At 40.8% G+C, this 15,965-nt stretch overlaps 1 protein-coding gene across 1 annotated transcript; it reads left to right on the forward strand.

The window, feature by feature from the left end:
* Positions 1 to 1,518: 1,518 nt before the first annotated feature.
* On the forward strand, positions 1,519 to 15,757 carry trpc1 (transient receptor potential cation channel, subfamily C, member 1). The gene is made up of 13 exons (XM_051411380.1): positions 1,519 to 2,086; positions 2,903 to 3,057; positions 3,208 to 3,309; positions 3,429 to 3,631; positions 4,466 to 4,597; positions 4,816 to 5,011; positions 5,753 to 6,089; positions 8,539 to 8,678; positions 9,522 to 9,671; positions 13,931 to 14,115; positions 14,384 to 14,585; positions 14,945 to 15,139; positions 15,246 to 15,757. The coding sequence occupies exons 1-13, from the start codon at positions 1,921 to 1,923 to the stop codon at positions 15,471 to 15,473; spliced, it is 2,391 nt and encodes a 796-aa protein (XP_051267340.1). The 5' UTR covers positions 1,519 to 1,920; the 3' UTR covers positions 15,474 to 15,757.
* Positions 15,758 to 15,965: the final 208 nt, after the last annotated feature.

A 15,965-nucleotide genomic window follows, 5' to 3' on the forward strand; every position in this document is an offset into this window, starting at 1 on the left:
AGTGATTTTATTGTAACCTCATTGTGCTTATTTTATCTATCATAGATCAAATAAAGCCATGTGTACTGTGTGCTTTTGATGGATTATTGAACAATACAGTGAATAATTCCTCTGTAAAATGTGTGGTGTTTGGTAATCTTTCTAGCTACTTATGTTGTAGTACTCATCCAATGCAGCTGTTTACAGTACAAAACCTTTGTGCAGACTGCCCTCTGCTGGAGCATATTGTGTCCAATCAAGACAAAGAAACACGTCTCTCTTTCGATTGTTGACATCACAACAGATTTCCTTTACATTACCAAAATTAAACATCTTATATGTAAATGATCTATTTTATCTATTTTATGCCTATTGAACAATTGACACAATGTTAAGTGGGCAGTGGAAATATTTTAATATCTTCCTCTGTTTTTTGATTACTTATTGAAATCTGATAATGTGGCACAGTATATTTTCCTACATCTTACACTAAGAGTCTGTATGTATCCCACATACATTGTACATTATGTTTTATCTTTCTAAGTTCAGTCTGATTAACTGAGGGCCATTCTGGGATGCTGTATTGTTGGATAATGAAGTGCAGCTATAGGACCCCTTTCTCCACTTGAAAGTATAATTAAAATTAAGTGGATTGGGAGAGGCTTATTTTAAAAATGCTCATAAAATTAACAGCTCCTCTCTGAAAGCTAATAATGGGGTGCCAAGTTTGACTCCACAGGCACTATTTTCTATGAACTCAGACTAGATTTATAATATTGTGTGTTGTTTTTTTTTCAGGTGCATGTCATGAATGGTAAGAGGCCACCTCATTATCTATGGAGAGCAAACGTGATTCATTTAATTTAATTTAAATAATATAGTATATAGATGTGTATCATTTTTAATATATTGCAACATTCTTTGAGTACATGCATGTAATGTAGGATTTGGATGTTTACTGGTCTGTGATAACTGTTATATACATATATATATATATATATATATATATATATATATATATATATATATATATATATAAAGCATCAGAGCCAGGAGGACAGCTTCCTGACTATATACAGACCCAGATATCTCTCTATCTCTCTCTCCATTATCCATATCAGTAAAGTCATGTCCCATTCATGTCCACACCAATGACATGGACGTGTTCACAAGCTCCTGCACAGACCATTTTTTCTTTTTGTCACATTGGTACGACCCTAGCCACACTTCTAACATATATGTATATATTTCACATAGCTAATGCTTCAGAGTTTATGCCATAAAATATACACAGAGCTATGATGTTCAGTGTTACCAGCACATGTATGTCTAATGGTCAAACATATGTCTAATAAATCTTCTGTTTAACTTCAAAGTATCTGTAAAATGTATTCTTGCAGTATGAAGAATGCTCTACCAGACACAGTATATCTGTATATATATATACACACACACTGAACAAAGATGCACTGAATTGCCCTGTTACGTAATCCTGAAGCCGGCTTTGCGCCTGCGAAATGAGCGAGCAGGTGGAGGAGGAAACATGCGCAGTAGGCGCCTCGTCAGCAGCATCAGGACCAAATAGATCTCCAGGAACCTGCGATGCGAGAAGATGGTGCACGTAAACACGCCGCGGGAGGTGACAGCGTCGTTTTGTTGGACTGTAGTCGCCACTCTCATGCATGAATTCGAAGTTTACGCCATTTAATGCGAAACAAGACAAAACCAGGTCATTTTTTTAGCCATCAACACCGCGTAAGCGGACGCGGCAGAGATGCGACGGCAATAACAGCACTTGATGAAATTGGTTTAGTCTCCTGACGACGCGTTAAGCCCCTACTGCGCTGCGACACACATCAACAAAAAACTAAAAAAAGGATTCATCTAATGCCTCCCTATATGACGGGCTTTCTTGTGTAATGGTCGCTGGTTTCTAGTGGGATGCACATCAGTGTTTGGCCGTACTCGCTCTCCGTCGTAATGGCAGCTCTGTACCAGGGCACGGACGCCTCCTCTCCGGATAAATTTCTGGCCTTGAAAGACGTGAGAGAGGTGAAAGAGGAAACCACGCTGGATGAGAAGCTCTTCTTGTTGGCATGCGAGAAAGGTTTGTTGTTACTTGTCTCTTCCAAAGTAAATCTTATATTCATTGTTGTTTATACTCAATATGGTGTGTTTAAGATCCTAGAGAAGCTCATGTTAATGTTGGAACCAGGTGACTGCTGTAGGCTTACATTATTGATCAGATATTATTGAAGCATTATGTCTGATATCAGCTGGCTGGCATGTACTGTATGTAAAATTCACCATGACTAACAGCTTGATGTATTTCCAGCAGGGTCTTTGCAGCAAGCAAACTGTACAGTCCACATTTTTTTTTTACAGCTGCCTACATGTTGGCCACTGTGGAAATTTGCCCACGGGGGTTAAGATATATTTAGTTGAACGTCTGCTCCCTCTGAAAGTTTCTCTCCCTGGTCCGCCGACTTTTAAGAGCTCCTAACAAGGAAAGCTAATGCAGACGAACTGAAGGGAAATTGCACAAGATGCAGCGTAAAATAGCAAAGAGGCATCTCATCACATGGGAGGAGAATGTTTCATTGATAAGTTAAGAACATTGTACAGGCCAAGGTAGTTTTAGGTGTACAGGCCAGCAACTGTTACCATATAAAGTCTCTCTAAACATGGCTCGGCAACAGAAATTGTCCTTTGAGGGAGATGTTATTGTTATACACGACTGAGTAGGGTTAAGAGGACTGCTGGAGCTGAGCCTGCTCTGTGAGTGTTTGCTTCGTGTCCGAAGCTCTGTGTGTGTGTGTCTGTTGGGCGCCATCCGCTGATAATACTTCACTGCTTTTATAGATCTGACCTTGCAAGAATTTCCTAAAGTGGCTGCTGCTGTTGTCTTTGACATGCTTCTCAGGTGACTACTACATGGTGAAGAAACTGCTCGAGGAGAACCGACACGGCGAGCTTAACATCAACTGCGTAGACGTGCTGGGCCGAGATGCTGTCACCATCAGCATCGAGAACGAGAATCTAGACATCCTGCAGCTTCTTCTGGAACATGGCTGCCAGGTAGCGAACACACAACACACACACACACACACACACACACACACACACACACACACACAACAACACACAGATGACAAAACAATGACTGCATAAGACTACTTACTGTTACTGTTGGGGTTATATGAAAGCTTTAAAAATGTTTCTGCGTAGGCAACAGATGCCTTGTTGGTGGCCATAGACTCCGAGGTGGTGGGCGCAGTCGACATCCTCCTCAACCACAGGCCAAGGCGATCTTCCAAGCCCTCCATTGCTGTTAGTATCTCATCACAGCTCTTTCATAAAAAATGCAAAAGCCAACATAATTGATCTTTTCTTATAATTTCTCCACGGTATTTTAGATTTATTTATCCATACATTTCACTTTATTTTAGAAACTGATGCAGAGGATTCAGAACCCAGAGTATTCCACCACTATGGACGTGGCTCCAGTCATCCTTGCAGCCCACAGGAACAACTACGAGATCCTGACTATGCTGCTGAAACAGGACATTTCCCTCCCCCGGCCCCATGCTGTAGGCTGCGAGTGCACACTCTGCAATGCTAAAAACAAGAAGGACAGCTTGCGGCATTCCAGGTACAGCACAGGCCACTTCAGCAATCTAGAAAAAATTACTAGTATAAACATGGTAGACTTTCCCCAGATCTCTGCATTAAGCTCCCATTGATCAAAACCAGAAGACTGGTGTTGCACTGAATTATTATAACTTGGTGTAGTCAACATCACTTCTGCCTTCCAGGACGATTCATAAGGATTGTTTGACCGCCTGGTATGTACGAGCTTAAAAACAATAATGAATCAATTTGGTCTGTCAAGTGAAGTGTTCAGGAAAGGTGAAACATTGCAGCACCTTGTTTTGATGATAGTATCAGCTTGAAAGTGTCATCTTAAACATCTGGAAAGCAATGATTTAGTATCATATGCATTTTTACAGTACCATGACTGCTTACAGTACCCTTTTTTTCACAGAGGACTCCTAATGTTCTCTGTTATTTCCAAGCAGTACTTATCTAGCGGGAGTCAGTATTTGGTTTGTCAGTATTGGTATATTAATTTTTCATAAAAGTGGTGGTTTCACACTGAAATACATAAATACTGTGAACTCTAATTAATGGGGAAGCTGCAAAACCAACAGCATTTCCTCTGGGAAGTGGTGATTCTTGGTTTATGATACTAACTTAGACTTGCAGATGAGATTTTGCGGATCTCCTCTGCCGGGCACTTTCATTCTCTCTGCAGGGCAGTGTAACTTCACACACAGTAAGCTAAATGAATCAGTCTGCAATTTGGCTGGCAAACAACATAAGAGGTCAAAACAGGTACAAGTGAAACAGCTGCAGTAGAAGGCTGATTGATTTCTCATCTGTTCTTTCCCCACATTTTCACCTCCTCATCCACCTTGATCTTCAGGTTCCGCCTGGACATCTACCGCTGCCTGGCTAGCCCCTCTCTGATCATGCTGACTGAGGAAGATCCAATCCTCAGGGCCTTTGAGCTGAGTACAGACCTCAAGGAGCTCAGCCTGGTTGAGGTGGAGTTCAGGTACGATTGCTATCTACTGCTGCACGTCCATCCGTCGTGTCAGGACACGTTTATCAAATTTCTTTGCACATAAAGACAGAGAAACACAACGCATAGGCACAGACATATGTACATACAGGCACACAGTGATATTGTAAACCCCTTGCCTTTACAGCCTGGAACAGATAAGAATCATAATCTATCATGTGGTCTGATTGTATCTTATTTCCTTACTCCAGGAATGACTATGAGGAACTGGCGAAGCAATGCAAGATGTTTGCCAAGGACCTGCTGGCTCAGGCTCGAAACTCTCGAGAGCTAGAAGTGATTCTCAACCACACATCCAGCGAGGATCACGTTGACAAGAGAGGCTTAATGGAGGAGCGCATGAACCTCAGTCGACTTAAGCTTGCCATAAAGTACAACCAAAAAGAGGTTAGACGGGCAAAGTCTGCCACTTCTGGCAGCCTCGACAGCAATCTGCAATACTGAGGAAACGATTTGATATAGTGACTATTCACAGATTAGTGGAGGGAAAACAATAATATATGTTATTAATGACCTCCTATTTACTGTACTATTATGTAGGACTCATCTCCTCCAGCACACCATGTGCTTGTCCTTGTGAAATATGAGTTTGGCAGCATTAAGTGCCTCCTCCAGGCAACGGCAGTCAAAGACAAACCAAAGCTTGAAGTTTGAAGCTGTGGGGTGATTTACAGCTGGGATGGCTCAGTGTGAAAAGTTTGACTAATATATTACAGTACAGCTTGTGGCTTACTGTTGTTTCCTGCTAGAGAAGTAACACTGATTAGGGTCCTCTTAAGACTGCACGTCAGAGAAATACTCCCTTATTCCTGAGTCATATTTAATGTTGGATTTTTATTGCAGAGTACTTATGTGCTGGCAGATTTTGTTACCTTCAGACAGGTTAGTTTTTCTGTCTTTGTGCTAAGCTAAGCTAACCTGTTGCTGGCTGTAGCTTTATATTCATCCAAGAGACATGAGAGTGGCATTAATATTCTCATCTAACCTAACTCTCAGTAAGAAAGCTTATAAGCATATTTTCCAAAAACCATAAGCTAATGAATTTTAACTGATTGACAAAAAAACTGAATTTGCCACTGAATCAGTTCCAGGTCTTCACGTCGTTCTCTCCTGATGCCTCTCTTACAGTTTGTGGCTCAGTCCAACTGTCAACAGTTCCTCAACACCGTCTGGTTTGGAGAGACGGCCAGCTACCGGCGCAAACACACCTGTCTAAAGATGGCTACAGTGCTGAGCGTGGCGATGCTTTGGCCGCTGCTTTCCGTCTGCTACCTCCTGGTGCCACGCTCCCGTGTGGGCCAGATCATCCACACGCCCTTTGTCAAGTTCATCATCCACAGCGCCTCCTACTTCACCTTCCTGCTGCTGCTCAACCTGTACTCTCTAGTCTACAATGAGGGCAAGAAAAACACCATGGGCCCTGCGCTGGAGATGATAGATTATCTGCTCATCCTCTGGATCATAGGTCAGCTTTTTTACACCACCTCAACTTTTTCAAGCAATAAATAACATAGTAGTGTGTGTGTGTTATGTGTAGGGAGGTATCATGTAGGTAGCGATCGTAAAATAAATTTCAGTGCTTAATTGAATTGAATAATCATCTCCTAATGGAGAAAAAAGAACTTAAAATAGAATAAGATTAAATCATAAAAAACAGAATTTAATAGAAAAACATTGCATAGTGGAGTGAAAATGAGAGATTCCTGTTAGGGTCTGGCTAAAGTCCAGTATCCTGTATCCATAATCCTATCAGGCATAACATGACAAACAGCTGTTTCTATACTAAACGACAGAAAGCCTGGCTTGACTGGATTAAATCTGTCAGTTCTGCTTCTAATTGAGCTCTATAGAAAGGAAACGCAGCTTCTTCTTTCTCCCCCGTGACTCATCTGAGTGCTGGTATCGCTGGCCTTAGCCCACATACATGCAAACATACATTTGCACGAGAACAAACACATGTGCACAAGCCGTATCAGTTCAGATGAGCCTGGATAGTGACAGTTAGAAATTGACCCTGTCTCTCTCTGGGGATTGGGCCTCTCTACCTCCCTTTTCTACCAAGAAACCATTAGCATGATCATTCAATCGCTTTAATGGCCCTGCCTTCTCAGCAGAGATATGTGTCTCATGGCTGCAGCATCCTACCCCTCTCCACCAGGCACAAAGCATCGTAACCACAGCTCATTGGTCCAGCTTTCATCGCAAGGCTGATAAATCATCCCAATAACTGCACCTGACAGGTTATAAAAGGATGTAGAAGCAATTGACTTCTATTATTCAATGTTATGAAGATGGTTGTAGGGTAATTTGCACTTTATTTGGTATATTGCAGGAGTGAGATCAGTAGTTGAGTCATTAGACAGAAGTGTAATGGATTTTTCCATGGGCCAAGATAGCCCACTAGAGAGGGAAAGATTCCTTAAGTACTGCAAAAGAGCAACATCAAAGATAAATTTTAAAAGCTTCATCAGTTTTCTTCTTCTTGCCTGCCTCATTTCAAAACAGCTTCTCTGCAAGATGTGATGCAGCGGTGCAGATTTCATGCTCCGGGGTCTGCATCGAAAAAACTCACAAGATTAGTTTGATAACATGAGTGAGATTTCTAAAGATGTGAATAGGAGCTATTACAGTTGCTGCATGTGCTGCTTGTCTGAAGACAGCACTCAGAAGTCAAACAGCAGCTTTTCATTCCTTTCGCTCTTTATTGTTCTCTCTTTCTCCCATGCTACCCCCCCCTCATCTTTATCCTGTTCTCTCCATCCTGCTATTCCCCTGAGCCAGATGCCTCACATTAATGGAGAAATCAGATGCTGAGACTGTGAGTGTGTGTGTGTGTGTGTGCGCTGGGCTACATGCATGTGTGTGTATATCACTGTGTGAGTCAATGCATCTCAACATTGGTGGAAGAAGTACACAGATGCAGAGTCCTACATTTACAATGCAAATGTATTAGAATCAAAATATACTTAAAGTATGAAAGGTAATGCAGAAGGGCCCATTTCAGAAAATATATATGTCTTGCATTCAAAACTTAATTGTTCAGTTATGATTATCAATGCATTGCTGATAAATATGGGTCTAATTTTAATATATTTTATTACTTTATATACTGCTGAGTAGTTTGTGAATTTCCACCTGCTGATCAATTAAGTCTTTTCTAAATAATAATAATATCATAATTTATTAATTGATAGATTTTGTATTTTTAATCTGAATCTGGAAAGTAACTAAAGTTATCAAATAAGTGAAGGGAAATAAAAAGTATATGTGTATATCTAAATATTTAAATCTGAATTATAGTGGAGTAGAAGTATGAAGTGGCAGAAAATGCGTCTGCGTCTCTTGATGCCTAAGAGTGTGTACGCTTTGATTTCTACATTGGAACTTAGGATCCTACTAACCAGACAGAACAGACAGAGGCAGATAAATAATTCAGAGAAACAATTCATATATGAAACCTTCTGATTTCTGTGTACTTCATGCTGAAACCATAGAAACAGATCAACAAAACAAAAACAGATCAATCGGGTTCAATGTAATGAAATCATTTCTGTATTAAGGATGAGAATGCCTCGACTTGCAGCTGGAGTCAAGCTTTCAGTCTTGATTTTATTATCCGTACTGTACATTTAAAATTGATGACATTCAGCTTGGACACAAAAAGACACAGACACCCATCTTTATTAAATTCTACACACCTCCCTAAATCCCACAGATGACACATTTTTTAGCACATTAATCTCTGATTTCTGTGTCTCATACATTCCTCTTTCCCTTGGCTCCCTCTGATAGATGTCTTATTGCTGAATCTGGAAGCGATTTTAAAACGTTGGGGATGACAGCAACATGCATTTTTTCCAGTGGTGTGTGTATATATGTGTGTGTGGTGATGGTGAATTTCTGCTCCCCTGTAGGGATGGTGTGGTCGGATGTGAAGCGCCTGTGGTACGAGGGGCTGGAAGACTTTCTGGATGAGTCTAGGAACCAGCTGAGCTTCGTGATGAATTCCCTTTACCTAGCCACCTTTGCCCTCAAGATAGTTGCTCATAGCAAGGTACGCACACTGTTTACATTTACACTAGTTTACATTTATTTTATTATATCCATTCTCTGGGTAAAACATAAGTAGTTCATCACTCAGTACCCAACACACCCACACAGATGCTTTCAGTTGTTCAGCTCCAGGTATAATTTTTCCCACCTGGACACAGGAGATTGAGGGAGATGTCAGGCAGGTACAGTCTGTACATACCCACGCCCGCACAGTCTTGAGAAAGAGGTCTAACCAGGAAAAAGAAATGAAATCATCTGTGTGGGTGGACCATGACTATGTAGGTACATTGAAGATGCAAAGGAAGCTGCAGTAACCTTAATTTACATTGCTGACAGAAATTATTTCATTTAAAAGCAGCGTATACATTGCATTGATCATTTGAACATTTTGTGTTTTATTTATATCATAGTTAAATGTGTAGCTGACATTTTTGAATGAGCTTTCTTTCCCAGAATTCAATAGTCAGAGAATGGATATTGATGTCTGTCTGTTAACTATAAAGCTACAGGTACCAACTGGTTAGCCAGGAATAAAGACTTTTTTTGTAAATCTGTATCTGTAAATGTAAAAACAACAAGTTGTGGCTCTACTCTGGGGTATGTGCTTTACAGTCAGGCTAACTGTTTCCCCCTTGTTCCAGTCTTTAATGCTAAGCTAAGCTAATACATACAATAGCTAAGACATTTAGTGGACAGAGGTGATAATCTTCTAATTTTACTCACAGACCATGCTTGGTTTGTGGTTTAACATGGTGAGCCTATCCTTCAACAAGAGTAAGTTTAAGTCACATTAGACTGTGCCAGTGCTGTCATGTCTTTCTGAATGTGTTTGCTTGATCTTCAGTTCAAGAACGTGGGGGACATTGAGAGGAAGAACTGGGATGCCTTCCATCCCATCTTGGTGGCTGAGGGCCTGTTTGCCTTTGCCAACGTTCTAAGTTACCTGCGACTCTTCTTCATGTACACCACCAGCTCCATACTGGGGCCGCTACAGGTAAGAAAGCACTGGTGACACACACTTCAAGTGGTTGTAGCTCAACACTGACAACACTGAGTTTGAAATTTGATTAGTAGAGCCAGACAAGATTTGAGGGTAATCCCTGTGGAAATTTGAGATCATGTATCCAGCAATGGCTTTGTAGAACACTTTGGATGAGAAAAAGAATGACCAAATTCTTATGTAATGATTATAAAACTGCTTCCTTTCTATCATTTCTCTCTAACCCCACCACACACACGTACACCACCCACTCTCTTCCTCTTTCAGCGAAGCGTGAACACTCAAGGACAAGCCCACACTAAACATCACACCAGCTGTGCTCAGCAGTATCATAACCATCATCATAAGCATTAAGTATAAGCACAGTGAACTGAGGCAGCAGACGAATGTGCTCTGCTGTGATAATATGCTCATAATAAACCGAACACAACATCATAAGCTTTGCAGCTTAGTTGCCATATGCATTACCGTGCCGCTATCATCATTTCTATCATCTACATGAATAAGAATTGTATTCAATTTACATAAAATTGATTTCTCAGGCTAACTTCAGTTTAGGCTGCGTGTTTAAAGTTGGAAGAGCTGGCTCTATACACCCACAGCCCATTTTCATTGGATTCTACATTGATTTCTATCGCAATCTGGCACATACAGCAAGTCTGATCCATTGCCATCGTAAGAAAATGTTTGGCTGCATAGGAATTAAGTAACAAAAAGGCAAAAGTATAGTCATTACATACTTTATAGTCGGTGGCATTTGACGTTTTAACTTTTCTTTACTTTTTAGATTTATGTTATTATGTTATTACTTATTTTGAAGTCCTCTAAGGGCTGAGAAAACAGCTTTTCAAATATTTTTATTGCTAAGTAGATTAAATTTGAAAAATGCATGGGCAACAGCTTGACTTTGTAAATCCTGGAAAAGCTGAATTGGATCAGCTTGATTGACCCGAAATCCTAGCTGGCAATGTCATTCAGAATTAGCAGACATTGTTTATTTGCAGAATCAACAATTCACGTTGTTTTTGTCAAAGGGTTATGGAAATATTTAGCAAAACAGTTGTTCTGATCTGCATTATGCCTCTTACGCAACACAAAATACTGAGACACAAAATTTCATTGTCATTTAGTCTGACAAAAAAAGGAGTATCTGTGGTCTCTCAGCCTTTGTTAGCATACGGTATTTGTTTACAATCACACAGAAGTACAAGTGTGCATAAATGTGTGTATGTGAACATGTGTTTTCCACATCTTATTAGATCCCTTTCTCATTAGTAACCCAACATTCAACTATTGCCAATATGTTTAATACTTTCATAAATAATTACTGTACAATACATCCTCTGTGCCACTTTGTTTGTTTTGTTTTTCCGATGGAAGAGCGATATTCACCATCTGTGTAAATTATGAATATCTGCCTGCAGCTGCATAGGTTTATTCTCTCTAGGCTGAGCAACTTACAGGTGGACAATCAAAAACTTGATGGAAACAAAAATTGTGCTGTTATGTCATTGTTTTTCCACCCTCCCAGACAAGCCAAAAATCTGGTTTGCATATTTTCTACTCAGGCTCTTCAACGATTTCAGTGCCATAGGTGTCCCTTTTTATCGCATCATGATGTTGTGTATCATGCAGCCAGCTGGCAGAGAGAGAGACTGTAAAGCGAGCCAATGTCTGACTTTGTGCTTGCAGAATTTCACATTTCCCCAGTGTGCGACTTTATTACATAAAGGTATGCAGTGAAGTCAGTCAATTTGTAGGAATGCCTTCCTGTCATTAAGCCGAGGTGCTGTTTGCGGTTGACTTATAAAACACTGAGGGACCCCTGTAGGTTGTTATTGAGTGCTTTTAAACTATAATCTCCCCCATCTTTCTGCCTCTCTCCCTTCTTTCCTCTCTTCCATCTTTTTTTCACTCGCTCTGTGACATCACTGTCTGGCTTGGCAGGATGGAAAAATTATTAGCTTTGGAATTAGCTGTGGCTGTGTTCATGGTCGCACATAGCCGACACGCCTCCCTACTAATGCAGACGCACCCACACATTTCCACACTCTTGTGATTTGTGAGCGTGCAATTCAGCTGCACTCAGACAAGCTCCTGCTCACACACAAACACTCACACAGACAGTGAGGCAGTAATATGTGGGTTGTGGAAATGCACGTTTCTTTGATTCCATCCTTCCTGAAGAGGCCGGCTCATATTTCTGCCGGGTAGTGCCCCCTACTGAGGTTGGAAAGAGTGACTGAGAGTGTGAGTGTGTGTCTGTGTGCATGTACTATCAGCAGTTGTGCATACAATGAGCTCACTCATGGCCCAGACTTAACCTCACCCTCCCACATAACTGATGCACCAGCTGAAGTTCAAACTTAGCCTAGTTAAAATGTAAATTATTACTAAGTTATTTTTTATAAATTACTAAAATAAAAGCAGTTGCACTACAGATATGAGTTACAATTTAACTCTAAGTAACAACTAAATAGTTACACACGCCCCTAAGGTGGCGTAATCATAAAAAAAAAGAAGCTTACTACGATGTGCTACGAAGCCAAGTGGCTCATGCCAGCCAGAAAGCTAAGGCGCACAGTAACCATGGCGATGGAAAATTATCTTTGATTGTTGATTGGCCACTTGTCTTAGTTATGACTTTACATCCAAACTATTCAAGTTATGTTAAGTTAACTAACTTATGAGAGAACTTACACATAGCTGGTGCAACCCAGTCCAGGAGGCATGTATAAGTGTGACTGAGAGAAAAAGACACAAGTTGTGCCCCCAGTTCATTTATTTTGGCGCATTCACACTGTACAAATGTAAAATGCTTTGCTTGATTTCTAAATGTGGTGTCGCTGGATGCCATTGTGCCACAATGCATTGCACACAGAGACTCGCAGCTGGAAAAACTTTAAAACAAACTGGAAACAGTGTTAAGACAGTTCCAGGAACATCTTGGTAAACAAAGCATTTTGCCCAACATTTAATTGGAAGTCAAGTCAATGTATTTATAGAACAGTTATATAATGACAAATGTTATCAAAAGCGCTTAATAGAGAATTTTGTTTCGTAATTAAAATGAAAATAAACAGTTAAATAGCAAAACTGGAGGTATGGCGTTCTTTGACATTAATTGGTGCACACTTTGTTTCATTTCTTGTTAGAATAAAATGCTAATGTGCATAATTATATAATAGTGTCTTACATACAAACAAAGCCAAAACAGTACTGTATTCTATATTGGCAAACGTAGTATATGCTTTATTTGGTTATTTAGAAGAACGTGTTTGTTTGTGTGTAAATAGATGCTTTTAAGGGACCTTAAAATACCCCCCCTACAGTCAAGGTTAAGAGCTCCTGACCTGCTGCATTCATGCTCTATTTGTTCAGTAACTAAGTTAGGCTACCTGTCAGGCTGGGCAAGCTGAGAACACCCTCAGCTCCTAAATCAGATGTGTACAAAGTGGCAGACGAATACACCGGGGGATGTAGACATGACAAGAGAATGAATTGCCCTAATAGACTAGCCCTTCTCCTCAAACAAGCTGCCTCGGTTTCAGTGCAAACACCCAGGCCGCCATTCACCTTGAGGTGTAAGGAAAGTGGTCATCTCTCACACTGGACACTGTGTGTGTGTTTGTGTTTTGCAAGGGCGAGTATGTTCTGACCTTGTTTGAGCATCTCTAGGTCCTAGTAAACAGATAAGCCACTCAGGTCTATAAATAGTCTGTTTCCAATGGTCTGAGAAGACTTTCTCTGTCTTCTGGCCCTGTTTTTGGCTTAGTCTGTGTTTGTCTTCCCTCAGGTAAGGTGAGAGCACTACAGCTGCCAGAATATGTTGCTTTTTCCACGTTCTCAGGGGATCACTGCTAAACAAGAACATGGGAGAAAAAAACTAGCTACAAGTGGTGGAAAGTTTGCTTACACGGTATAAATGTTGAGTACCAAAACATCCCACTCGAAGAAAGAAATATAGCTACCTTGCTAAAGTTTGAAAGATTTGGAAAGAAATAATGGTGTAAAGGTCTAGGCCCTAGTTCTGCTAAAATAAACTGTAGCAAACTCTAAATGTACTAGAGATAAAACAATAACTAGGCTCTGACAAAGTTCATGTCTGGTGCCAGATCTCACCCCAATTTAATTAGGATTACTGGGATTGCTGGCAGAAAACGGACTATGAAAAACAGGAAAAAAATGATTTATGTCTACTTAATTATATCAGATAAAGCTGCACAGGATTAACAAATAATCATTCCCCCCAGATCTCCATGGGTCAGATGCTGCAGGAGTTTGGAAAGTTTTTGGGCCTCTTCCTGCTGGTGTTGTTCTCTTTCACCATTGGACTCACCCAGCTTTACGGAAAGGACCAGAAAGACCCAGACAAGAATCCACCCATGGACTGTGAGGGCATATTCTGCCAGCAACAGAGCAATGATGCATTCCACACGTAAGGGCCAACCTCAGTCTGTCATTGTGGACAGCGATGACGGCAATGATAAATGTTCAGAAAGCTTGTTGAGAGATGTTAGAGATTTTATATATATGCGGCTGTATAAATACAGCTGAAAAAGTCATAAAAGTTTTTCTGTTTCATGATTTAACTCTCAAATCAGACATCATTAGAATATCATTTTTTTTGGTTAATATTGTGAAATGCATGACAGACATGTTCCCTAAATGCCCACTCACTTCTATCATCTTCATCCATTTAACAGGTTTATGGGGACCTGCTACGCCCTGTTCTGGTACATCTTCTCCCTGGCACATGTTGCCCTCTTCGTCACCCGCATCAGCTACACAGAAGAACTGCGCTCTTTTGTGGGTGCCATGATCATAGGCACCTACAACATTGTGGTGGTTATTGTGCTGACCAAGCTGCTGGTGGCCATGCTCCACAAAAGCTTCAGACAAATTGCTGTAAGTATAAACAACGTTTGGCAAGGAAAAACTTTGTTTCTCAGCTCTGTCAAGGGTAATTTGAGTTCAACTCTGGACTGAAAAATGCAACTGTTTTCATTTACTGTTAAGATTAGATTTTTTTTAGTTTTCTCTAATTCACCCTGAAATGTTACACAGATGTTAAATTGTTTTTTTTTTTCTTCTTTGGAACCCTGTACATTTTCTCCTTCCTTTGAGCAAAGGTTTGATTTTGATTACGCTAAGTAAAACAACTCATTGTCCAGGTTTAGCATTTTCAAGATTCCTCTCTGTGTGTGAAAGTTGATTCTCACATTCCTGAGTTCTCAATGTTCTCGTTGGCTTTTGGGCTTCTGTAGAATCACGAGGATAAGGAGTGGAAGTTTGCCAGGGCCAAACTGTGGCTTAGCTACTTTGACGACAAGTGTACCCTGCCTCCGCCGTTCAATATTCTCCCCTCCCCAAAGACTGTCTGCTACCTGGTGACCAGCATGAGCAAGTGGATCTGTTCGCACACTTCGAAGGGCAAGGTGAAGAGACAGAACAGTCTCAAGGTATGAAAAATGAATTGTAGGCTTACAATAAACTCTGGAAGCCCATCTGTGCTTTGTGCAATATCTTGTCATCGATCTGAATTCCTTCGCTGCCTTTTCCATCCAGGAATGGAAGAACCTGAAGCAGAAGCATGATGAGAACTACCAGAAGATAATGTGCTGTCTGGTTCACCGCTACTTGACCTCCACACGGCAGAAGATGCAGAGCACAGACCAGGCCACGGTGGAAAATCTGAATGACCTGCGCCAAGACCTCTCCAAGTTTCGCAATGAGATGAGGGACCTGCTGGGCTTCCGGACCTCCAAATATGCCATGTTCTACCCAAGGAGCTAAAAAAGACTAGATATGTCTTCCTTTCACCCCCTCTCCTTTTGACAAAACCTCTGCTTCTCATTATCTGGGATGCCGTGTGACCCGAGCATGTGATAAACTCTGCTCCATTAAATCACAGAGGCTATTTTACAACCTGGAAATTAAGTAGAAACATATATATTACCCACCAAAGCCTCCAGACTCAGGCCCCCCTATGTATTATTCAGCTATTCTACCTTTTTTGTAAATAAAGAAAGCCATTGTTTTCAACAGAAAGACAAATAAAGATTTGTGGAAAAAAATGACCCTGTGGGGCTTTAATGGCATAGAGTGCTGACTTTAATGAAGTGCTGCTTTTTAGATTTAGTTAGCAAGTTACTTGTTGATTTCTCTCCTTGAAAACTGATCTTTGGCCAAAAAACTGTCAACTGTTCAGCCAACTGCCCAGTGGTCCAGTCCATGTGAGAGTCACATTACACACACCTGATCCACTCTCTTGCTTAGTCAAGCATA

Source organism: Dicentrarchus labrax, unplaced genomic scaffold, assembly GCF_905237075.1.
Source record: "Dicentrarchus labrax unplaced genomic scaffold, dlabrax2021, whole genome shotgun sequence".
Taxonomy (NCBI): domain Eukaryota; kingdom Metazoa; phylum Chordata; class Actinopteri; family Moronidae; genus Dicentrarchus; species Dicentrarchus labrax.